The sequence below is a fragment of the Setaria viridis genome, chromosome 9 (genome assembly GCF_005286985.2).
Source record: "Setaria viridis chromosome 9, Setaria_viridis_v4.0, whole genome shotgun sequence".
NCBI classification, from domain to species: Eukaryota; Viridiplantae; Streptophyta; class Magnoliopsida; order Poales; family Poaceae; genus Setaria; species Setaria viridis.
This window is the reverse complement of record NC_048271.2, coordinates 38,434,900-38,459,236: the sequence shown is the minus strand read 5'-3', so window position 1 is coordinate 38,459,236 and position 24,337 is coordinate 38,434,900. Positions and strand designations below refer to the sequence as shown.

The 24,337-nt window shown below is 47.5% G+C and overlaps 4 protein-coding genes across 4 annotated transcripts; 1 reads left to right on the top strand and 3 right to left on the bottom strand.

Annotated features, from left to right (window-relative positions):
* Positions 1-2,587: 2,587 nt before the first annotated feature.
* LOC117837610 (monosaccharide-sensing protein 2) lies at positions 2,588-6,929 on the top strand. The gene is made up of 6 exons (XM_034717330.2): positions 2,588-2,839; positions 2,984-3,080; positions 3,474-4,040; positions 4,132-5,081; positions 5,892-6,079; positions 6,164-6,929. The coding sequence occupies exons 2-6, from the start codon at positions 3,002-3,004 to the stop codon at positions 6,597-6,599; spliced, it is 2,220 nt and encodes a 739-aa protein (XP_034573221.1). The 5' UTR covers positions 2,588-2,839; positions 2,984-3,001; the 3' UTR covers positions 6,600-6,929.
* Positions 6,930-9,032: 2,103 nt separating this feature from the next.
* LOC117837611 (RING-H2 finger protein ATL80) lies at positions 9,033-10,424 on the bottom strand. The gene has a single exon (XM_034717331.2). It carries the CDS (start codon positions 10,260-10,262, stop codon positions 9,459-9,461), a length of 804 nt encoding a protein of 267 aa, XP_034573222.1. The 5' UTR covers positions 10,263-10,424; the 3' UTR covers positions 9,033-9,458.
* A 2,613-nt stretch (positions 10,425-13,037) lies between these two features.
* LOC117838793 (putative pentatricopeptide repeat-containing protein At3g25060, mitochondrial) lies at positions 13,038-16,819 on the bottom strand. Its single transcript, XM_034718961.2, has 3 exons — positions 16,683-16,819; positions 13,523-16,597; positions 13,038-13,299 (listed from the first exon to the last, which is right to left on the bottom strand). The coding sequence occupies exons 1-2, from the start codon at positions 16,710-16,712 to the stop codon at positions 14,375-14,377; spliced, it is 2,253 nt and encodes a 750-aa protein (XP_034574852.1). The 5' UTR covers positions 16,713-16,819; the 3' UTR covers positions 13,038-13,299; positions 13,523-14,374.
* Positions 16,763-21,764, bottom strand: LOC117838794 (MLO-like protein 9). The gene is given in 16 exon segments (XM_034718962.2): positions 16,763-17,313; positions 17,315-17,662; positions 17,837-17,897; positions 17,986-18,053; positions 18,137-18,172; positions 18,471-18,644; positions 18,735-18,775; positions 19,073-19,122; positions 19,610-19,698; positions 19,766-19,840; positions 20,177-20,265; positions 20,433-20,487; positions 20,589-20,705; positions 20,898-21,094; positions 21,198-21,255; positions 21,443-21,764. Coding segments are annotated over 16 exon segments (1,719 nt in total). The 5' UTR covers positions 21,581-21,764; the 3' UTR covers positions 16,763-17,190.
* Positions 21,765-24,337: the final 2,573 nt, after the last annotated feature.

Below are 24,337 nucleotides of genomic sequence, written 5' to 3'. Positions count from 1 at the left end.
TTCTCGCTGGATCTAAACCGGGGGCAATACCACCAGAAGCTTACCTACAAGAACATTAAAAAGTGCAATAGATTTTTGGGCAAGGACAAGAGAGCGACATGTGGACTGCCTCTGCGTATTGCTGCTGCAATCAAACGGCACAATTTGGAATAAAGTAAAGGAATCCATGATGACACATCTGATAGAGAATTGCAAGGCATAATCCAAGCACCTGTAGGTCCAAAAATGTCATCTTCATCTCGATAAATGTTTGGACCCCATGAGGTCGCCCACTTTCTCTGATCCTTCTTTGTTACCACAGAATGTCCAAGGATGGGCCAACTTTGGAGCAACATGGTCCGTAGCCGTCCGTTTCAGAAACTGTTGTTCCCATCGTCCTTTCTAGCCTTCTTATGCAAAAGCTAAATGCCAACCAGCGAGAATCGAAACAGTTTGATGTGCAATTTTTTTATTTAAACTGTCGAAAAAGGTGGAGCGTACCTTAATACTATTAGGACCCACAATACAGGTATAGAATGCACTACCATCTACCATATAAAATCTCATCCCAGCTTCTGGTTCTTTTTTTTATAATAGATTGCTATACCTAAAAACTGCCATAATACCTAAAAACCACAAAAAACAGCTCCAGTAGATGACCTATATGGATTGCTATGCCTAAAATTTTTTAGATTATGACTTAAATTTCTCCCTCTAAGCAAATATACCGATCCATCTCTTGGATTTCTAAATCTTCCTTTCACTGGCGGGAGAGCCAACCGCTCCGCTTCCGCACCACCTACGTCCCTTCTACTCCCGTGCTGTTGGCGTCCTCCCCACCTCGGACCATAGGCAACACCATGGAAGGGGATGGCCCTCTCCCACAACCCCTCCGCCTTCCGTCCCCCACCCTACTAGCCTCGAATTGGCGGCGAGAATGGAGGCGACGACGGAGCACCAAGGGGGGAGTTCAAGGGGGGTGGTACCTCATCGATTCGGCCACCGGATAAGCTCGAGGGACGGCGTCTCGTCGAATCAATCGCCAGAGGAGCTCGATGGAGCGCCGGCCGTCCTCGCTCGTCACCTCCCCCTCCTTCCCAAGGGCCATGCACAACGGACAAGTCCGCAGCCCAGCCCCGAGACGAGCGAGCGCCGCCGCGCAAGCAGCTCTGCCGGCCTAACGCTGGGGCGCGCGAGTGCCGCCGCGAGCAGCTCCGCCAGCCAAATATAGGTCACCAGTTTTAGGTGTTTTAGGCATACTGCCGGAGATGAGCTTAATTTTTTTTCAAAACCTTCTCTCCTGTTTTAGATATCCAAATATACATATGCTACTGGAGTTGGGTTACATATTCAACCGACAATATGCTATCCATGTTATTTTGCACAATGCAAGTATCCGTACGGCTCATACTACGAGTCATAAGTTATTTATTGTTCACATGAAATGTGATTCCCATTTGTCGAACATACGACCTCCACACTCGTGAGATGCTTTCTTTATTATCCCCGGTTTCTAAAAGAAATTCATTTTAATTTTGCTCTAAGGCAAACTATCTTAAATGTGACTAAGTTTATAGGGAAGCATAGAAACATTTATGACATCAAATATGATTAAAAAATATATTTCATGGTGAATCTAGTTATTCTTGTTTTTTATCAGAAATATTTATACTTTTTTAATTTAAACTTGATTTAACTTGAGATGGTTTGATTTAGAAAAAAAATTAGAATGACTTTTTTTTTGAATGGAGGGATAGTGAGTTCCATTCGTTGGTGATTCAATAGTGAGTTTTGTTCTTTTTAGTCCCTTTTATCTAAAATTTTGGTAAACTATTTGGACTTCTAGATGACCTCAAATTAATCCTTTTTAACTACAAAATTTCACTTATCAAACCCTACAATTTTTCATATAAAGATTGCCTCCATTTGAATCCATGTAAAAAGTTATGAACTTTCTAAATAAGCTAAAATTCTAAAAAAAAAAGTCGGCCAATCCTGTATGTTTTTGTTGATGTTGTCCAATCTGTCATACCGAAGCCGCTACATTATCTTTTTTTTTTTGACATGTTGGCTAAAAGCATTTTTTTGGAAACATCTTAGGACATGAGATCAAAAGGTTGAAGCTCCCCAAATTTGATAAAGAAAAGAATTTAAACAAATCCAGACCAGTTGAACCTTAAGTTTAAGATCGGATCCTCACCAAATTTGGTGCGTATTCAATTGCAAGATGGCATTTATCATTTTCTCTTTTCAAACGAAAGTTTGAATTTGGCTGGAAAATTTTATTTTTAGTATAATCTGAGTTCCTTGGTTTAGCTGGTTTAACACATACCTAAAAAACGTTTTTTTATGAATAGCAAGTACATAGTGCCAAGTTGTCCCTACTCTGCCCCCACACAATAATTCTCCCCTGCGTCTGCCCACCTGTCAATAAACATTCTACGCACCAAATCGCAGCTCAAAAACCACACGATCTCTGTCCCCACGTGCTCCGGGTCCCACCACTCAGTGTCCATAAATGGTCGCTGCCTGGGTGCGCTGCAGAGAGGAATAAACCAAGCACTGCGTCTCTCTCGTGTCTACACGCACACAAGCTGGGTGACCAGGACCCCCACCCCCACACTCCCCACTCTCATCTCACCCCCTCCGCCCCCCTCTGCCTGCCTCTGCTGGCGGCAGCTCTGCTCTGCCCCCTCTCGCTCTCCAATCCCAAGGCACAGCGTGGCAAAACACACCACCGTACTCCCCCATCGGCCACCTCACCGCCTCTCCAGACTCCACGCCATCGCCCTCCGCCGCCTCTTAAGGAGGAGGCCCCGTGCCCGATCGGGGATCCCAAATCTCGGCCGCCGGAGCGGGGGTAAGCGAAGGAGCCCTCTCCTGCTTGGATTTATTTGCGTAGGCTGCTTGATTTGGGCTCCGTTCCGCCTTTTGTTTCGCTCTTGCAAGATTTCGCTTTCTGATGACTGGTATAAGCTTGCTGCGTGTGGTTGTGCTTGTGCAGGCGTAGATTTTGGCGGCCATGGGGGGCGCCGTGCTGGTGGCCATCGCGGCCTCCATCGGCAACTTGCTGCAGGGCTGGGATAATGCGACCATTGCAGGTAAACCACGGTAGATAAAGTTTATTTGATCTTATTATACTGTTGCGCCTAGATGTCTTTTTATGCTGCGCTAGGGTCCATGTTAGGTAGCAATTATTGGGATTCCTGTCGAGATCATGATGTGTTTGGTGGAATCGCCTTATAGTAGAATCATTTTCCTTGTTACTTCTGTTCGATTGCAAGTTTACCAAGCAGTGATTTTCTCGAAGAATTTCGAATCTATTATTATTCCTAACATGATTAAATAATTGTATGGATCCACTACGCATGATCTCTCTATCTGGAACTTGCTGCCATCCAAGTCAAGATGTTCCGAAAATTTCATCTGATAGCCTGATACTGATAGCTTGACTTTGTTCTGACTCTGGTTGACCTGATGTCTGATCTCTGCAGGGGCTGTCTTGTACATCAAGAAGGAATTCAATTTGCAGAGCGAGCCCCTAATTGAGGGTCTTATCGTGGCCATGTCCCTCTTTGGGGCAACAGTCGTCACGACATTCTCCGGGGCATTGGCTGACTCCATTGGTAGGCGGCCCATGCTGATTGCCTCGGCTGTCCTCTACTTTGTCAGTGGGTTGTTTATGCTCTGGGCACCAAGCGTGTATGTTCTGCTCCTAGCAAGGCTCATTGATGGACTCGGTATTGGTTTGGCTGTCACATTGGTTCCTTTGTACATCTCCGAGACTGCGCCAACGGATATTCGAGGGTTGTTGAACACGCTGCCGCAGTTCAGTGGGTCAGGAGGGATGTTCCTTTCTTATTGCATGGTGTTTGGGATGTCTCTCTTACCAAAACCTGATTGGAGGATCATGCTTGGGGTTCTGTCGATCCCCTCGCTTATATACTTTGCATTGACTGTCTTCTACTTGCCTGAATCACCGAGGTGGCTTGTGAGCAAAGGAAGGATGGCCGAGGCTAAGAGAGTCTTGCAAAGGCTGCGGGGAAGGGAAGATGTCTCAGGTTTGTATGAATTTGCAAGATATATGTACACTGTGATTGTAGTAGCTATACAATTTGTGGCATGATTACTCATTTTGGATCAACTATACAGGAGAAATGGCTCTTCTAGTCGAAGGCTTGGGTGTTGGGAAAGATACACGTATTGAAGAATACATAATTGGCCCTGATGATGAACTTGCTGATGAAGGGCTGGCTCCAGATCCAGAGAAGATTAAATTATATGGACCTGAAGAAGGCCTATCTTGGGTTGCCAGACCTGTTCGGGGTCAAAGTGCCCTTGGAAGTGCGTATGGTCTCATCTCTCAGCATGGGAGTATGGTTAGTCAAGGCAAGCCCCTTGTGGATCCTGTTGTCACTCTTTTCGGTAGCGTCCACGAGAAGATGCCTGAGATAATGGGGAGCATGCGGAGCACATTGTTTCCCAACTTTGGCAGCATGTTTAGCGTTGCGGAGCAGCAGCAGGCTAAAGCTGACTGGGATGCCGAGAGTCAAAGGGAAGGCGATGAGTATGCTTCAGATCATGGTGGAGATGACATTGAGGATAACCTCCAAAGCCCACTTATTTCTCGTCAAGCAACAAGCGTGGAAGGAAAGGAGATTGCTGCACCTCATGGTAGCATAATGGGTGCTGTGGGAAGAAGTAGCGGCCTTATGCAGGGAGGGGAGGCAGTAAGCAGCATGGGCATTGGTGGAGGATGGCAATTGGCATGGAAATGGACTGAGAGAGAAGGTGCAGATGGGCAAATGGAAGGTGGCTTCCAACGTATTTACTTGCATGAGGAGGGCGTACAAGGCAACAGGGGTTCTATATTGTCATTGCCAGGGGGGGATGTCCCACCTGGTGGTGAGTTCGTCCAGGCTGCAGCTCTTGTGAGTCAACCAGCTCTTTACTCCAAGGAACTTCTGGAGCAGCGTGCTGCTGGTCCTGCGATGGTGCATCCATCTGAGGCAGTTTCTAAAGGTCCAAAATGGGCCGACCTGTTTGAACCTGGAGTGAAGCATGCACTGTTTGTTGGCATAGGAATACAGATCCTGCAACAGGTATGAAGATTTTTCCTCTATCCAGTATATATATGGTATGCCCCTAAATATACTTGGTACCTAGTTTAGCACTTCTTCTAATGCTTTAATGAACTGAAGCTCTTTCTCTTAAAACTAAACAGTTAACACTAAACAGTTAAATTAAAGCATCCTGCTGCTACATGCTGCACTTCTGCTAATAACTTGTTATAATTCCTACTTTGTTCATACCAGCAAATGTTAGGAGCGTAGCAATTATGGTGATCTCAGTGGTATTTTCTTGCTGTTTCTGAAGAAGGAAACAAACCTGCTGATACGATGGATGCTAATCTGGGTAGCATAGTTTTCCTGATCACTTCAGGTGCTACCTATAAATCTTTAGGTCCTAACACGAGTGAAATCAGCTTTGATATCTTGCAGTAGTCAATCTGAAAAGAAACACGCTGTGGTATTCTGTATAAGATACACATAAAAAGAAGGCACTAATCTATTAAATAAGATACTGGAGAACTTTTGTAAGTGGGTGGTCCCAATTCTGTTAAATAAGATACTGGAGAACTGTTGTAAGTAGGCTGTGGGACTGCTTAATGTTGTTTAGGTCACAACTTGATTAACAGGTATTTAATAGAAGCTTGGAAATAGCATGTTGATCTCATCTCCCCATTCACTTGTAAGGACATTCATGAATACATTTGCCACATGGTTGTAGGTTAAAGTCTAAGCATGGTGTTTCATGTTTGTGACATTTTTTTTTCATTCAACTTTTCCACCTGTCAATTTGGTATACAATGTGTTATTATGTTGATCATTAACTTTATCTTTTTTATGCAGTTTGCTGGCATCAATGGTGTTCTCTACTACACTCCTCAAATTCTTGAGCAAGCAGGTGTTAGTGTTCTTCTTTCCAACATTGGCCTTAGTTCATCTTCAGCCTCTATTCTTATCAGTGCCTTGACAACGTTACTGATGCTTCCGAGCATTGGTATTGCAATGAGGCTCATGGATATGTCTGGAAGGAGGTTAGACTTTGTGTTTGATATGATATTGCTTATTATGCATAAATACATTCTTGCTAAATAATTCTTATCTTGTTTCTCATTCAGGTTTCTTCTCCTTGCGACGATCCCTATCCTGATAGTTGCACTGCTTGTCTTGGTCGTGGTCAACATTGTGGATGTGGGAACCATGGTGCATGCTGCACTCTCCACGATCAGTGTCATAGTCTATTTCTGCTTCTTCGTCATGGGGTTTGGGCCTGTTCCCAACATTCTTTGTGCAGAGATCTTCCCCACCACTGTTCGCGGCCTCTGCATAGCCATCTGCGCCTTAACCTTCTGGATCGGTGACATCATCGTGACATACACACTCCCAGTGATGCTGAACGCCATTGGGCTTGCCGGTGTCTTCGGGATATATGCCGTCGTTTGCATCCTGGCTCTTGTATTTGTATACATGAAGGTTCCGGAGACAAAAGGCATGCCTCTCGAGGTTATCACCGAGTTCTTCTCTGTTGGAGCAAAGCAAGCCAAGGAGGATTAATCGCCCAGACCGGCGATCAGCAACGCTGGCTGTAATTTTGTGGTTTCCAAACCTCACCGTGGTTAGTTAATCCTCTGATGCTGTGTGAAAGATACTTTGACCGACAAAGAAGGGGATTGGGGGACAGTGTTCCTAAAGAGATGGTTTGGCTGTACATCAAGAGGCTTGATACTGTCATAGGCCGGCTTTTGGAACTAGGGTGTGTAGATCATCATCTGTTATTTCTTCTTTTGCTTGGGGGACTGTGTGTTTGTGTTCGTTGTAATTTCTTTTTGCCCTATGTAACTAGTGGTGTACAACGGTTATGTTATTGGTTTCTTTGTCTTGTCATCTCCTCTCCATCTCGAGTCTTGAATACCCGGCAATCATGTTTATCGTCAGTGCAGTTGTTTTTTCAGTTTATTGGCTGCTGGTAAAGCGAAATGGCCTTTGTGTTCCGGTTGTTCAGGAAAAGATTAGTGGATGTTCAGTGGTCACCATCTGTTAAGCCAGAAAGATACTTCATATCATAATTTAAAGTTGTTGTATCCTCTGGTGGTCTCCAATGGTGGCAGAAAAAGTAGAACTGCTAGCTGAACTGCTGAGACCTGAGAGCATCTCCAACAGAGACGGTAAGAAGAATTCCAGCCAGCTGATTATCTCCAAGACTCCAATGGAGACTGCTGGTAAGTACAATTGCGACTTGCCGTCAGGGTAGAGCCAATGGTCATGTTGCTCTGGAGCTCGTGGGCCTTTTCATGGTTGCTCAACCCATAATAAAACGCGGAAAAGGTGATGTGTTCAGCTCTAGTTGTAGTGGTACCTCTGGAGATCAGAGCGGCAAAGCGAGGTCCCAAGTTGCTGGCAAGCTTTTTGGGTTGAGGAATATCTTGGGGGAGATCCCGGAGGAGCCATGGTTCTGTTTGGCCTTTTAAGATACACGAGGCACATCAGAGTGCACGGCACTGGAATGGTGTTGGATCTTGGTGACACGGCGCGGCGATTTGCCTTGTTCAGATTGTCTTTCCACAATTCCACTACTGTTGGTCGTTGGGTAGTGGCAAGAACAGTGGAGGCTATGCTGCTGAAAAATCAGATGTAGACACCGTTTAGTATTGGTACTTTGGTAGCAACTAGTGCCGAACTCGAGAACGTGTCATGCCGGTCCTTCCGTTCAGGTTCAAATCTCGGAGCATTTTTGCATACTTTGGTGCACAAAGAACGTCACATTTAGAATTTTTGCATACTTTGGTGCACAAAGAACGTCACATTTAGAATATGTCTTCTCGTTCTCTGGTCAATTTTGAAGACCATTTCTTCTTCTTGTTCTCAGGTAAATTTGGGAAACCTGAGATAAACCCTTTGGCACTCTCTGCAAGGCATCGTACCAACATAAACCCAAGAAACAAAGAACAGTGCGTGCTTCCAGAAAAGCCATGACGCCACTACCCGTCACTAACACCTGCTGACCGGAGCGAGCACACTAGTTTCTGAAAACGGGAAAAAAAGGCTCTTTTGCCCTCGTAACAAAATTAGATACACAAACAAAAAGCGAGAAAAAAAAAAGAGTTTCCGCGCCGTGGCAGTTGGGAGCTGAAGCTATTTGTATACTGCAACTGTCTCCTGCTACGACGACTCCACCGCTGAAGCGCTGGAGCAGAACGGCAGCGTCCCTGCTCTCGTCACGTCGGCACCAACCACACATGGCATGATCCCGCGAGCGCCAGCTCACCCGCGCGCCCTCGTGTCGTGCCCGGGACGGCGGGGGCGCGATCAAGCGCGCACGCGATCACGACGCGGCCGCCGAGGAAACCGCGGGGTGTCTCGCGGCGAGCCAACCCGAAGGTCCCGAGCTGGGGATCCGCGATTCGCCAGAGTTGAGTTGGTGCCGCTGCCACCTCGGCCTCGCTGTATTTCGTGTGGGAAATGGCGTGCCCTTTTCACCAGATCGGCTCACAATGTTTCTGGTTCAGTTAGCACAAGTTTCTTCAGGATTTGCTAATCCAATTTGAGCTGTTGAAGCCACCAGGTTTGTTCGATGGCAGGAATAAAGAATCCGGAGTAGGTTTAGGATCTACGGTTTCTTTTTAGCGCAGTAACCGATGATGCTTCCAAATTATCTGATGGTGATGGAAGACAAACCTCGCGCTGAGTCACATGCCTTTGATGGCCGTCCAGTCCCGGCGAGGCAGAGGCAGCGACCTTTTTTTTCGAAACATTCAGAGGCAGCGACCTAACGCCGAAGCAGACTGCTCATCCACTCCACTTCACACACACAGGGCCTGTTCGCTTCAGCTTATAAGCCGGCTGAAAAGCCGAAACGGCTGATTTGTTGTGAGAGGAAAACACTGTTTGGTGGCTGATAAGCCGGCTGAATAAGCTGAAGCGAACAGACCAACAGCTCCCCAGCCCATCCCCGTGTCCCATCACGCGTCCAGGCGTCCAGCTAGGCAATGATCCAATGGCCTGTCAACTTCTTAAGAACACAGCAATGGCAACCGGCTAATCTTGTGAAAATAAATTACCCTTGCTTCTAATCCTATCTAGTAGTGTTCTACAAGCTCTATACAGTACAAATACACTCCATATTTTTTACCCCCAATTCACATGTTTTTACAGTTTACAGCGATTGCAAGCTTCCAACAGATGCCAGGCCCCCCACAAAGCAATGCTCAAGTTGGAGAACTCCAAAAGGTTGCACAAAAAGAATCACATTTCTAGTTATTCTTCTCCCTTTCTTTTTCCATTGCTTTTAGAGGGGATCTTCGCTCCGCTACTGACATGTGGGCCACGGGGAGATGGGGGCAGCTCAACTACCGGGACCGAGTATGGGCCCGCCCGTCAGGCAATCAACCGGCCAACTACTGCTGAATGCTGATGCTATGGCAAGAATCCCCCACCCCCACCGCCGCCGCGCCCCCGGCCGGCGCTGCCGCTGCCGCTGCCGCCGGCGGCGGCGGCGGAGGACGACGAGGAGGCGAGGACGGCCTCCAGGACGACGGCCTCGCACTTGCGGCAGCGCTTGGGCGGTGGGGCCGGGTCGTCGAGCACGATGGGGCGGCGGCAGGAGGGGCAGGAGGAGTTGGAGCGCAGCCAGGTGTCGACGCACGCGACGTGGAACCCGTGCCCGCACTGCGGCATCACGCGCACCTCCTCCCGCTCGCCGAACTCCGCCAGGCAGATGGCGCACTCCGCCAGCAGCTCCTCCGCCTTCGCCTCCTCCTCCCCCTCCGCGGCCGGCGCCGCGCCCCGAGCCGCCGCGGCCGCCGCCACCGCGTCCGCGTACGCCAGCTTCGGCAGCGCCTTGAGCGCCTTCTTCTTCAGCCCCTTGGTGGTGGTCGTCGTCGTGGTCGCGCTCCCGCCGGTGCCGTGGTGCCCGCCGCCGCCGCCGAAGTTCCCCGAGGCGTCGCCCGGGATGCTCGAGGGGGACGAGGGGCCGCCCCCGTCGGCCCCGGCGCCCCTGTTGCGCCGGGAGCGGGCGCAGCGGGCGACGGCGGCGAGGCCCACGACGCATATGAGCGCGCAGAGCAGGGCGGCGAGGATGACCACGACATCGGAGTTGACGCCCGAGGGCGGGTCGGCCGGCGGGATGCCCGGGATACGGTTGGGGTTGGCGGGGCCGCTGCTGTCGCTGCTGCCCTGGAGGAGGCGCCGTGAATACGACGGCGGCGACGGCCGGGGCATCGCCGGCGCCGGTGGGTGAGGGGCGTTTTCGTAAAAGAATGGAGCGGCGAGAGGACGGAAAGGGAGGTCCCGGTCTTGAAGGTTGGGATGGTTAATGACGGAGGGGCAAGCGTCCGGGTGAAGCTTTCGGGTGGGGGAGTGGGAGGACGACGGACAGCCTGAGCTGTGGGCGGAGGGGCACACTTGACCATTATACCCTTTGTATTTCTCTCTGTTTTTTTTCCGAGGTCTTATTATTTTAACTCTCGGAGGAAAATGAGAAAATGTATTGGTGCCACTAACTAACACTTCCTATCTGCCCTTCCATACTGGTGCTCGTTCCGTTCCAAATTAGTCATTCCAACTTTTTTTAAATCAAACTATTTTATATTTAATCAAAATTATAAGATTTATAGCACCGAATAGATATATTATGAAAATATATTTGATAAACAAACTAATGGTACTTATTTATCATAAATATTAGTACTTTATTGTATAAATTTGATTAAATTTGAGATGCTTTGACTTTCCAAAAAAGTTGGAATAACTTATATTTGGAACGGAGGGAGTAGCATTTAGCATAGTACATTTATCGAATTAGCAATTTAAATGTGGTGTGAGGGAAATATGTTAGATTTTGAGAATGTACCTCAATTCGGGAATGGTGAAGACTTCCAAGATGTTGTATTTTGATAGCATAACTCTAAGCTGGGTTAGGTGAAAAGCAGAAAAAAACAGGTAGACTTGAATACTTGATGGGGGTTGGAGATGAAGACTTTTTGTAGTAGAGCAGTTGTACAATTATACCACCAAGAATCCTCTGCACGACAACGGCTGGAATACAGTGCTCGCTATCAAGAAGAAGGACCAACATGGTGCATTGGCTCAAATATCCCAGCAAATTAAAGTGAATTTGTAGAGAAAATAAATGGAAATAGATATATAGTTCACCTCCAAACTTTCCGATATCTCGAGGGCTTTGTGTAGCCATCAGCCCACCAATCATCCACCAGCTGTTTGCTGCGATTACCACGATAATCAACCACTAGTATTAGTAGTAGGAACTGCCAAATAACCTCATAGTGATCCAATGCTAATTGGCCATTTAAACGTGTTAATAGCCACTTAAGACTGATTGAAGTGGAGAGAGCAGGGATGATCTAGAATCCTTTTTTCAAGTAAAGATCCAGAATCCTCAGAAATAAACTTGTTACCAGCCATTTTCCTTCTCAATAAAAAAAAACACAGCCAGTTTCTTCCTAACATTATTACATAGAGGTAGGAGATCAGCACACACAAAAGAGCAAGACTTTAGTCATCAGCTAACATGGGCCATATCCATCTGCAGCAACTACCACTCGAATTTCCGATGCCCCATATGATACTCCATGTCATGATGCCAAGCAAACAGCTCCTTTTCCCTTCCAGGTCAATGCGTCAACGAACGAACTTGCAGATATTTTTTTTAAAAAAAAGATGCCGTGCCCCCAATCATCGGCGGTGGCGGAGGCCAAACTTGCCAGGATGTTCAGTTCAGTACCCCAGTTCAGACGCCAGCCGGCGCGGCATCGGCACACGATCCCACATGGGGGCGTGGCAGGTGCAGGTCGGGTTCCACGGATGGGTCGGTCTCGATCCGGACGTGGCAACAAGCGTCTCGCAACCACACACGACTCGAGCAGCCACCCCACCCGACCCGGTGAGCGACGATGGTGCTCGCAAAAGTCCAAGGACCGTTATCTAGGACCACCACTCCCCGGGACCCCGGTACAGATCCTCCGGAGCTGATTTTCGCACTCCCCATCCGTCCGCGAAATTCGCCGACCCTTCCTTTGCTCGCCTGCCACCTTTTCCACCGGGTCGTTTTCCCCGCGACAGAACGCGCCCACGGCCGCGAAAGCTCCACCGCCGAGACGCGCGCCTTTCCCGGCCGCCGTCGCTGTCTCCACCGGCCCCGTCCACACACGGCCAGCGTCGCGCCCACGAAGGCCAAGCCGCAGCCCCGGGGATGGCACGGGCTCGCGCGCGCGCGCCGCGGCAGCGCGGCCGGCGCGGCGCGAGAACCGGGGGACGCGTGGAGAGGGCTCGGAGGGGGGAGACGTGCGCGCCCGGCTCGGCAGCGCCCGTGCGCGCGGGCTGTGATTCGTGGAGGACGGGACGGGGCGGCGGGTGACGATGGGGGTGGTGGTGCCGGTGCACCGAATGCCCGTGCGGGCACTGCAGGTGACCGGTGTCGCGATCGGTGGTGGCGGGCACCGGTGAATACCGGACAGGTAGGGTTTGTGGTGGAGTTGGCGCCGGAAATGGCGGGTGGGGCGGCTCTCAACGACCGTGACACGGCTACTCGCGCGTGCGTGGAGGAATGGCTGCCTACACATGCTATGCTACAGCTCCATGACAGTTCCGCTGATAGTGATAGACATGGAGAAAGTTTTACATGGTTGTGATTACATAGCAAAAACAAGAGACCTCTCTGAACACTGAAAGGGCACAGCGGGATCAGTTACGGAACTCTCGGTTCACCACCGCACGCCTGCTAGCTTTCTGTTCCTGCTTTTTTTTTCTTGATGGAACAATTGATTGCTTCAGAGGATCACCTTCATTTGTGTCCGTGCGGTTATGGTCGCCTATGCTAGAACTCAGTTTGTAATTTTGTATTGCCAATTATCGTTTGTTCCCAAAAATCCCAACCAAAGGGGACTTCTTTCAGGAAATGTTGTTCCCGCTTCTCTGCCAGGCGAAATTCTACCATATGATTAACTTGCACAGTTACACGTGTGTGCATTATGCTACTTAAGCACTGAACATTCACGTGATACTATAGTATTAGTTATTGTCAGGTATTCCCGACGAACGTCAAACATTTGAAATCAAACCCTCCAAACATGTATAGATGACTGATTGAAATATGTCCCAACCATGACATCCTAGGCATACATAAGCATTTAGGAGGCTTTTTCGTGGAGATCTTGATTCTCCCTATACATGGATTCAATCTTCCCGTTTTGTCCCAGGCATTCTTCGCATCTCCTCGAGCAGCTCCATGTGCCTGGCACTGCCCCAACACGCAATGACGCAACAAAGAAGGATAAAGAAAATAAAAATTGTCAGGTTATTTTGCAATGGCAGCATGAAGAACTATTGTGCATAGAAGGTGAGAAGCCAAGAACTAGTAAATGTATTTGGACTAGGATGATAAACCAAATCCTGCCAGTGCAGATCAACAAATATTGCAAAGCCTAAAGATATGGGGGGCAAGGGTGTAGAAAGTAGCTCACTCGAAGCTGCAGGAGCACCGGAGTCAGCTTCGCCTGTAGGGACCGGCACAATCCTTCACCAGCATGGTCGTTCTCCTCCCATCCTGTGGCCACGGCAGGGACAGTGCCAGGACAGAACAGCAGACGCTGTGATGAGAGGATAGTGATGGATTACGGAATGACGGAGCTGTGTTTTCTCCTTGTGGCGATGATAGCCTATAAGATGGAGCTAGGACAAGAATGCTCATGAAATCTTCCTTTGACTCACAAACTTTGAGACTTAACATACTTCCTTTTCCTTTCACAAATCAGAATGTTTTGCTGAATGTTCCAAGATACTTCAGATAACACGCTGCTGCAGAGTGGATAGTAAAACTACGGGGAAGGGCGAAGTGTTGTGTTATGTCTTGCAGGTTCCTGCACGCTTTCAGTTTTGGACAGAAGCTGAATGGATGAGAAGTAGAACTATGTGCATCTCAACAGTCAGCTGTCGCCTGTTCAAATGTGGATCTTCCATTCACACTCCAGAAGAAGTTCATGCTTGTGGTGATTCCCGCTGCCACAACCACACGTAGCAACTCACCCTATTCCATGGGTTAGGAAAGCGAAATCTGAAAAAGAGAGTGAGGCAGACACGACCAAATACGCACTGGCATTACTGAGGAGAATCTTCTTCCGAGGTTTCCTCAATTTGCCTGTTTATCCAATTTGTCTTAATGAATCAAAAGATTGCTTGAGGTCAGATTTACTTGTACATAACTGGGAATATTAGCTATGCTGGTTCCCAGCAGTCAAGTAAACCAAAATCAGGACTAGGTGCAGTGAACTTTCTCTGCTACAAAGCAGACAGGTGGCCCTGTCAGTAAGACACAATCACCAGTAATCTGCACAAGAACAGGCTCCATCTTTGAAATGGTGGAACCGCTTTGCATCTCGAACAACGATCTCCCGGTCTGTGATCTTTGAGATATACTTAATGGCATCATGGCAGTTGCCGCAGACCCTGAGGTTCTTGATGATCACAAGCCTCGTTCCTGGACTGGTGTTCAGCAGACCGAAGGCGATGGCCAGCCTCTCGCTGTGGTAGCTGAGGAGCTGCTCCTTCACATCTTCATCCAGGTCATGGTACACGAACTCTGTTCTTGGAACATAGCCCATCTTCTTCATCTCGGAATCAAGCTTTGCGACCATTTTCAGGATCTCCTGGTGCTGAGGGTGGCTCTGGTCTTCCATCACAAACGAGTGACGTGTTCCACGCACCTCGACCAAGCTATAGCCAGGTATTTTCCTGCTGCCGCTATTCTTCATTAGCTTCCTAACCTCCCTGACCTTGTCCCACTTCTTTGCAGCAGCATAGAGATTTGAGACCAGTGCAAGGACACCTATGTCTTCAGGTTGCAACTCAAGGATCTTTTCTGCTATAGTTTCTCCAATCTCTACCTTCTTGTTATTCAAGCAACCTGAAAGCAGAGCGACCCAAATTGCAATGGTCGGTTCAGTTTGCATTGATGCTAGAAGGTCGTTGGCTTCTTCCACAAGACCGGAACGTGCTAAAAGATCAACTATACATACATAGTGCTTCTCTGCAGGTTCAATGCCAAACTCCTCAATCATGCGATCAAACCAGAATTTGCCTTCCTCCACAAGACCAGAGTGGCTTAGAGCAGACAGAAGAGAAGCAAATGTGGCATGGTCAGGCCTTATTCCTGTATCATCCAATTCTTGGAACAGAGCCAGAGCATCACGACCTCGTCCATGAGCACCATAACACGCAATCATCGCATTCCAGAAAACCAAGTCTCCCGAACCAACCCTACTGAAAAGCATTTGAGCACTTGCTAGGGAGCCACATTTTGAGTACATGTTAATGACTGCTGTGCCCAAAATACAGTCAAACTCAAGCCTCCTTAGGATGAAAGCATGTATTGACTTCCCTAGCTTCAGGAGTCCCATATCAGCACAAGCTAGCAGCACACTAACAAGTGCTCCTGAATCAGGCTGAAGCCCAGAAACCTGCATCTCTCTGAACAAGTCAAGTGCCTCATCTGCATGCCCGTTCTGTGCAAGCCCAGAAATCAGCGCGCTCCATGAGACAGCATTCCTGTAAGGCATCATTCTAAACACTCGGTGTGCCACATCAAACTGCCTGTTCTTGGCGTACATGTCCACAAGGCTAGTTGATGTAACAACATCCATCCTCATACCATGACGCAGTAGATACCCATGAACTGAGGCCCCCATTTGGGCATTCCCCACTGCCGCGCAGGCTTGTATAACCCCAACCATGACCACCTCGTCCTCCTCCACGCCATCCTCCCTCATCCTCATGTACATATCAAGCGCCTCCAGAGGCCTCCCAGCGCTCAAGAACCCAGCAACCATCGTGCTCCACGCTACACGGTCCCTCCTCGGCATTCCATCGAAAACCTTGACGGCGCCCCCCATGGAGCCGCATCTTGAATAGAGATGGAGCAGCGCCGAGCAAACAAATACGTCCTTTCTGTAACCGGCCTCGAACGCGCGGTCCTTGATGTTTTCCGCGGCGGCGAGGTCCCCGAGGCGCGCGCACGCGGAGAGCGCGAGCGTGAAGGTGGTGCTGTCGGGGCGCGCGGCGGGCGGGAGGGCGCGGAAGACGCGGAGCGCGGTGCCAGGGGAGCCGCCCCGGGAGTGCGCGGCGAGGAGCGCGTTCCAGGCGGCTATTGAGGAAAGGGAGGCGGGGGAGTTCGCGAGGGTGAACTCCGCGGCGTCGAGCGCGCCGGCGCGGGCGTAGGAGGCCGCGAGGGATGCGAGGAGATGGTGGGAGGAGGAGACGATGAGGAGGGCGTGGAGGCGGGTGAGCGTCGCGAGCGTGGCGCTGGAGGAGGAGAGGACGCAGCGGAGGCGGCGCTGGTCGGCGAGGAAGGCGGGAAGGCGCATAGCATTTGGAGCGGCGGAGGAAAGGGATCTCCGGCCAGGCGGCCATAGAATAGAAGACGCTGAAGAGTGTGCGACCCAAATTGGGCTGGAGTTAGGCCAAGTGGAGAAAACAATTTGGCCCAAAATGCCAAAGGCCAGATGGTGCAGGCAGAATGACAGCCCAATATTTTGTAGTTTTTCCTTCAGAAAAAGAGAATCAGCTCAAAGTTTCTGGCATCAGTGAACAGTGGGCCTTATTAACTGTAAGATATAATAGCAGTATCACCTTAAATTTCTTCAGCTCCTCTGTTTGCATATCACCATTGCACAGTTTGAATGTGCAGGCGTGCAGCTAAACGACCCCTCTAAGTGAAGGCTCCATGGATTTCACTCTGCTTTAGCTTTACTGTTCCATGAAATCACTTTGCTTACAAGTAAATCAACGACTATACTAGGCTCTAGGCTCTAGCTAACCACACCACTAACACCTGAATTAGCCCCAAAAGACAAACATCCGCAGTCATCAATCCAGACATGACTTACAGCAGGCAACTATACTACAAAGCTGAAATACTACTAATCTAATACTTCCTCCGTTTCGTCCCAAATTATAGGTCGTTTTGGTATCCTAAGTTCATATATTTTGATATACACCTAGACATAGGGTACATTCTAGATGTATAGCAAAACTATGAACTTAGGAAAATCAAAATATCTATAATTTAGAATGAATGGAGTACCATCATCTAAAGCGTTCGATCTCTCATATAGGTTAGCATCACCTGCTGCTGCTGCTAAACACTAGCACGCTTGTCCGGCACATGGTGAGGAGGCGGCCTCGGGAACGAGAAGCTGTCCTGCAGGACGGCGCGCGCCGGCGCCGCCGCCGCAACATCCACGCGCACCTCCGCCCCCCCCGGTGTCCAGGCTCCGCTGCTTCGCCGGCGGTATCAGGTGCCTGGTCTGCGATGACGACAGCGGCTCGGCGTCCTCCGTGTCGCTGTAGTCCGAGTCCGACAGCGGGCTTCTCGTGCCGCCGACGTGAGCGATGGTCTTGTAACGGTGGAGGTGGCGGACCGGCACCTCGTGCGGCCGACGCCACTCGCTCGCCTCCGTTCCTCCTGTTGTTGTGTCCGTGCTTGGGGTCTGGGAAGGGTCATCTGACGACTCCTTGTTGTGCTTCTTCTTCACCACTGCCTTGTGCCACTTCTTCAGGGCCTTCGCCGTCTGCTCGTCGAAAATTGTTCTCTTCATTTGTGACCCCATCTGGAAAACAAACCTCTCCCAAGTTAGTCTTCCAAGGGGTAAATGCATCTGACATACAAAGATAACACTAACTCATAGAGTTTGGCAACTCCGGAGTGAATAATTCAGTTATCTCTCTGACAAAAATGTTGGCTGGTGATTGAATGTAAGTATGCAATGTGAATGTGTGTTCACCTGAGATACAAGGGCATAGAGTGGAAGGGTGATATAGCTGCACATAAATTGGACGACAGCCCTGTAAAAAGATGGAATGCAAATGAATTGGATGGTTAATAGTAAGCAGAAAAGTAAACAATAAAACGGCAGAAGCATCTGAAACTTACCCAAGGCAGACTCTTGCGATGATAAGCTCAAAGCTGTCATGGAAGCAGGATCTCAGCCCAAATTCGTACTGCATAGAAGTTTGTCATCAGTAAAGTTTCACGCAGACTACACTTGCGCCACTGAAAATGATTCCAATCTCGAAAGCCTTACCCAAATCCAAAAGAAATATGTAATCTCAAATGCATTCTGCAAAAAGAAAGAACAGCTGTCAGATATAGGCATAAGAACTATTTTCAAGATTTCTTATTTTAAAAAAATACCAGCATCATTGACTTGAATTTAATTCTTTAAAGTGCATAAGACTAGAGATAAAAGTCAATATGGGGGAAATCAAATGTTCTCTGCTTTTCATCATAACAATTCTTTTTCCACTTGATCAATGCACTCAACTAAAGGTTTGAGAATGCCATGCATATGTTGTCCAGATGCTTTAAGTTCAAGTTAGCATGCTTGCTGCTAAGGTACCTTTCTGGCCTTTACTGACCTGAAATGATGCGAAATGGATGAGATGGAGAACCAGACGAGGCTTCCCGAACCAAAAATGATCATCACTCAGTTTTACCACTGGCATGCCTTGAATAACTGTATGCCTCTCTGTAATTTCAACAGCCATCATAGCAATTATAGCCTGCAGCTTTGTTCCAACTGCTAGAATCACCTACATATAGGAAAGTGTAGTTAGCACCAGCCATACAAAATCTTTTACCACCACAAACAAAGACATAACACAAACACTCTACGCACTTACTACAAGGGGAATCGTTGAGAACCAGAACAAGTTATGCCATCCTGGTAAAAGAATAATCAAAACAAAAGAAATTAATAGCAGCTCTATAGGACTTCATGGTGTCCTAGAAACTATCCTGCCAAATTGAACATGAAGCACAACCAAGGAGCTAGTCTGTTGGTGTGCTGGAACTTGTTTAGGTGTAACCCAAGTTACATTCGAAGCAGTGTTTAAAAAAATATATTCAAAGCAGAGAATGTTCTACCACTAGAGGCATGCTATGAGAATTACTATAGATTATTCGGCAGCATATAGTTTTCTGGGAATTCAGGGGGTTGGGAAATAAAATAATGACGTACCATGAACATTGAAGAGCATGACAGCGAGAGCAGAGGCCCATAAAGGTGGACTGAATAAATAATTGATGTTACAAATGAGTCATCATGTTATTCAACAAGAATGGATGGAAGATTAACAATAGACTTTTCTTTCCTTAATTTAGACATTGTTTTATAATGTATTTTCCCTTTAGTCAGATGGATAGCTGAGAACTTTGTAAAAAAAGAGTTGCCTCATTTTCTAAACAAAATGTTACAAGGCAGATGAAAGAAGCTATAATAAAACAAACAAGCACAATAAATTTGGATGTTATTCGTACAAAGCTTTATAACTACGAATGTCTAAATATTCTTTGATTAAAAAACATGAATAAAGAAAAATTACCTACCATTAACGCATTTTGTCACTAATACACTAATCTATCAAGCAGGTGAAAGAGACACTTAGAAATGCCAGAATTATATTTTCTAATTCAGGTGATATACTTAGAGAGTTAGAGTAGTGTGTGAATTATGAATGTATAACATTACACAAGCAAGATTATCAGGCTTCTGTACCTAATGCCAACAACTGTCTTGAAATCATCCTCCAATGACCTCTTGATATACTTTCGAAAATTGAACCTGGTCCCTGGAGATAAATGAGCCTACGCAAACATTTATTAGCAACCAGAACTGAAAGCAGGAAATAACTCAAAATCAGAGACTACTTACTGCAATGAATCCATGCCGTAAAGTAAAGTAGTCTGTCCTCCGAACAGATCTAAAAAACTGTCTAAAGAAGCTCACCTACAATACAACAAGTAGAAGCATATAAAGCAATGAGTTTCAAAGGAACTAAGTTCATCTCTGGATACGGAATACACGTATAACATAAGCACTTTAACTTTAGTTAGATCATTTTATTGCAGTGTTGCATGCACATTATGATTTTATTATGAAATCTTGTGGTTCAATTGGAAATAACTCACCTGTAGAACTAAAAGTTTTAAACTATTGATGGTCAATATTCAGTAATATCATAAGAAACAATTTGAGTATATTAACCAGAGAAGAGATTAAATATGAAGTTAACTGAACGATTGTAGCCAACTAGCCATACAAACGAGACATGAAACAACTTACAACATAGAGCATGACTGCGCTTTTGCTCCAACTGCTTGCATGTTGCCTCACAAAAGATGTTTGATGAGTAAGCCTGAACTTTGAGGGATCTGCAAAAGTTTCATATGACAACAAATTTTCAAACAAATGGATGAACCGAATCAGCATGACAGTAAAATAAAAAAGAATTTAACCAACTATGCACAACCGTATATGTTATAAATTGCATGTAGACCATATGAAACAACATCCAATCAAAAAATAGATAGTACAGTACCGTATTGGAATTCGTAGGTTGGTAATTCCTTTTCCCACACCTTCCATATACGCGTCTGAGTAGAAACAAAAAATTCAGAGTGATTGCAAGCTTGCAACTTTTGTCCATGATTGCTTTCAGAAAAGAAAACCAGTACGGCATAAGAACCCAACATACCTTTGCTCTACCCAGGGACATTGTAAAGAAACTAAACGTGACATGGAAGACGGCCAAGAAGAACACGAAAATATGCAGCTGATGCATCCCGTCGGCTGAAACAAGCGACACCATGCCCTGCCATGTCATTTGGATTAGCACAGGCGAGCAGACAATTCGAAATGGCCTGGATCCTTTCAACAGATAAATCCAAACATAAGGACAAGAACTATTTCTTTACCCTGACATCCGGGCACTCAATATTAATGAGGACAAATCCTGCCATTGCACAAAGTAAACTACTACTGCACCGTGGACTCTTTCACTCACTTTGGGGCAGGAAAAGAGATCGGTCGAATCTTCAGATAGGTGCCGTCGGCCATGACCACTGGGCTCTTTCGCCTCCGAGTGGCCGGATCGAACGCAGGGCAGCATGGTGTTGGCGGCTCCCTCCGGGATGCAGATGCGCGATACGTACCTCCCCGTCACCGTCAGCAGCAGCGATATGAACCCCAGAGTCATCAGCTCTGCGCATACCGAACTCGAAAACGCGTCAGATTCGTCTTCGCCTATGGACGATAGAGTGCGGCTGATGGTTCGAACTAGAAAGAAAGGAATGCAACCGCTTACCGGATTTAACCTTCTCCAGAGCGTCGAACAGCGCCTTCTTCCGCTTCTTGCTGAGCAACTGGTGACAGAGCAACAGCACGCAAGGAAACAAATCAGCGGTTCCATCCAACACGAAGCAGAGGAGGAGCGGATTAAAAAGCTCAAGAACAAATCAAATTATATCCAAGAACGGCAACAAGCGGAGCGGAGACGGACGAAAATCTGGCAAGAGAGGGGATTGATGGGGAATGGAAGCCCCAGCGTACCTGGCCGAGGTGGTGGAGGAGGCCCTCGAGCAGGATGGATGCGGCGACGATGACGGCGCAGACGGCGGCCACGGCCCACGTCGGCGTCTGGTCCAGCGACCTCGTGCCGGTGGCGGCTCCTCCGCCGGCGCCGCCCATCCCCTATGTGCGCTCGCGGCAGCGTTGATGGCCTGGCCGCGCGCCTGAACCCCGGCGTGGAGGAGTGGAGTGTGCGTTAATGGAGCGGATGGGACGATTGCCGGTGCCGCCGCGTGCCTGCCCGGAGACAGGTGTGTGCGTGTCTATTTGAGCAGCAGAGCAGCGCTGAGTTGTGAGTTCAAACGACAGGCTCCGAGAGAAAAGAACCGTGTTCTGCGGTGGCTGATTTGGGGATTTAGTCCTTGCCTTTTCCATATTGCTTCAGAATACCCCCTGTCGAGTTTTTTTTTCTATTTCTGCCTTTTTGTTGTTTGAATGAAAGTTGAAACTCTCCACGGTTAAATGCGTAAAATGTCAAATTGAAGTGCCTTTTAACTTTTTTTTTCTGCGAATAGAAGTGCCTTTTAATTAGAGAGGAAGAAGAATTCGGGAACACGAAAAACATATAAATGGAATGGCTTTATCAAACAAAATACAACGATCTTCGTATCTAAATAACGAAAAAACGGTACAACTAACCTTTAGCACTACCTTTTGTATTATTATTGGTGGTGCCTCTTAATATCTCGTAATGGGCTATATAATATTATGGGATGGAGTATTTTTTTTTCCCTTCGGAAAGCCTTTTGAATACAAATTAATTGTATCTTGGATCTTCGTATATAAATAAATATCAAAAAATGGTACCTCATGTTCTTAAAGTTTAGTAGTCTACGAGGACAGTCTCAGTGCATAGTTTCATCGCACAGTTACCAAGATTACGAACTAGGTAACTATGCCAATTAAGTTTCATGGGATGAAACTCCTTTCACATATGATGAAATTTTCCATCCTCTTTCCTCATAAATACATAGAAAATTAATGCTAATGAATTTTTTCATGAAACTTCTATGATCTAATTGGTGGTGTGACCATAAAAAGTTTCTTTTTTTCTATTCGCTCGTGCGTACCGTCTTTTTTATTTTTTAGTCCTTTTTTGAAAGATTCTCACAAATACACTCCTGGCGAAACCATTTCAAAATCTAGACCCTTAACTTGGCGTCATCCACGCTAGCGCCAAGGTCCATGCGCAGCTGCTGACGCGGATGCCGACGTGGCGGGGGCTTGGCGCCAAGCCTTGGGGCCGTGGATCTTGGCGCCAAGCTTGGTGCCGTAGATCTTGGCGCCGAGCAATTTATCCCCTACCTCTTCGCGTTTCGAACGAAACAAGTATAATTATTCCGAGAAGTGTGCAACAAACTATGCTGCGGTTCAACTGGTTAGGACGTGGGTTTGAACTCAAGTCTCTGGGATAAGAAGCCCACATCCTAACCAGTTGAACCACAATGTAGTTTGTTGCACACTCCTCGGAATAATTATACTTGTTTCGTTCGGAACACGAAGAATGGGGTAAATTGCTCGGCGCCAAGGTCTACGGCGCCAAGCTTGGCGCCAAGATCCACAGCGTCAAGGCTTGGCGCCATGATGGATGGCGCCAAGCTCCCGCCACGTCAGCATCCGCATCAGCAGGTGGGCATAGATCTTGGCGCCAGAATAGCTGGTGCCGAGACGTGTAAGATTGGCACCAGCGTGGATGGCGCCAAGCTAAGGGTCCAAATTTTGAAATGATTCCACTAGGGCATATTTGCGATAATATTTAAAAAAGGGTAAAAACAAAAAAGACGGCTCCTCCGTACCAGTAATTGCATCAGTGGAGACAGCAAGTTATGTTTCGCCGTGTGGGGTAAAGGTACCCGAACGCAAGATCCGTCATGGTTGGCCTCTTTCGTTCGTGCCACAACGCGCACAAGTAGGCGGATGCATGGATTGGATGGACCAGCAGTGTCTGTATCGCTGCCATACCATGGCACTGGCACATCAGCACATGCATATGATACTCGGTGTCGTACTCGTACAGGCACAGATCTAGTAGGCGCTGATGTACGTGCCCATAGAGATGTCCCCAAATTGATTTCGCCTGCAACTGAATGTACGGGGAAGTTCAGCCGGCTCGTCCAAGAGGAAAAGAAAAAAAGAGTTGCGCGTACCTTCATGTGGGTACAATTCATCGTGAACGTATACACTACGCGTGCAATCCAACGGATCGCCTGTTTCCCCGATCCTGAGGGGAGGAAAGTCGGTGTCCATTTCTGTCGGGAATCCAAGGAGAGACAAAGGGCTTGCTCAACTGTGTTATGCCTAAAATTTGGAGTGTCAAAATTACTGTAGCATTTCGTTTGTAGTTGTGAATTATTGTCCAAACATTGACTAATTAGGCTCAAAAGATTCATCTCGCAAAGTACAACAAAATTGTACAATTAGTTTTTAATTTCATCTACGTTTAGTACTTCATGCATGTACCGCAAGTTTGATGTGATGAGAAATCTTCTTTTTCATAATGACAAAGTTAGAAGTGGGGTGAACAAGCGCTTACTTTCGGCTGCCTGCAGTAAGCAAGCTGCTCGGCTGTGGTGGGTTGCAGCACAAGCAGGATAATGAAATAGTACCGATATACAGCAGCTGCTACAGTAGCCTAAACGCTAGCCGCCGCAGCAGCAGCTGCAGCCTGCCGGAAGTAGCGCAGCTCTGGCCTCTCTGGAGATCCGTGTCAGATTAATTGTCACGATGTCACGTCGCTCCACCGCGAAGCTAGCTACTGGCAACTGCTCGTTGGCACTGCTGCGGATTGATGACAGCCATGTTACAAACACGACAACGACGGCAAAAGACGGTCTGATAGCTTTATCACCAGTTTCTAGACAGACCATGCTTTTGTTT

Bases quoted from the DNA above. Each gene is read 5' to 3' on its own strand.
- LOC117837610 (XM_034717330.2), top strand. From the start codon at position 3,002: ATGGGGGGCGCCGTGCTGGTGGCCATCGCGGCCTCCATCGGCAACTTG. The intron at 3,081-3,473 runs GTAAACCACGGT...TGATCTCTGCAG, and splicing joins GGATAATGCGACCATTGCAG to GGGCTGTCTTGTACATCAAG. The intron at 6,080-6,163 runs GTTAGACTTTGT...TTTCTCATTCAG, and splicing joins ATGGATATGTCTGGAAGGAG to GTTTCTTCTCCTTGCGACGA.
- LOC117837611 (XM_034717331.2), bottom strand. From the start codon at position 10,262: ATGCCCCGGCCGTCGCCGCCGTCGTATTCACGGCGCCTCCTCCAGGGC.
- LOC117838793 (XM_034718961.2), bottom strand. From the start codon at position 16,712: ATGCAAACAGAGGAGCTGAAGAAATTTAAG. The intron at 16,598-16,682 runs GTGATACTGCTA...CTTTTTCTGAAG, and splicing joins AGGAGCTGAAGAAATTTAAG to GAAAAACTACAAAATATTGG.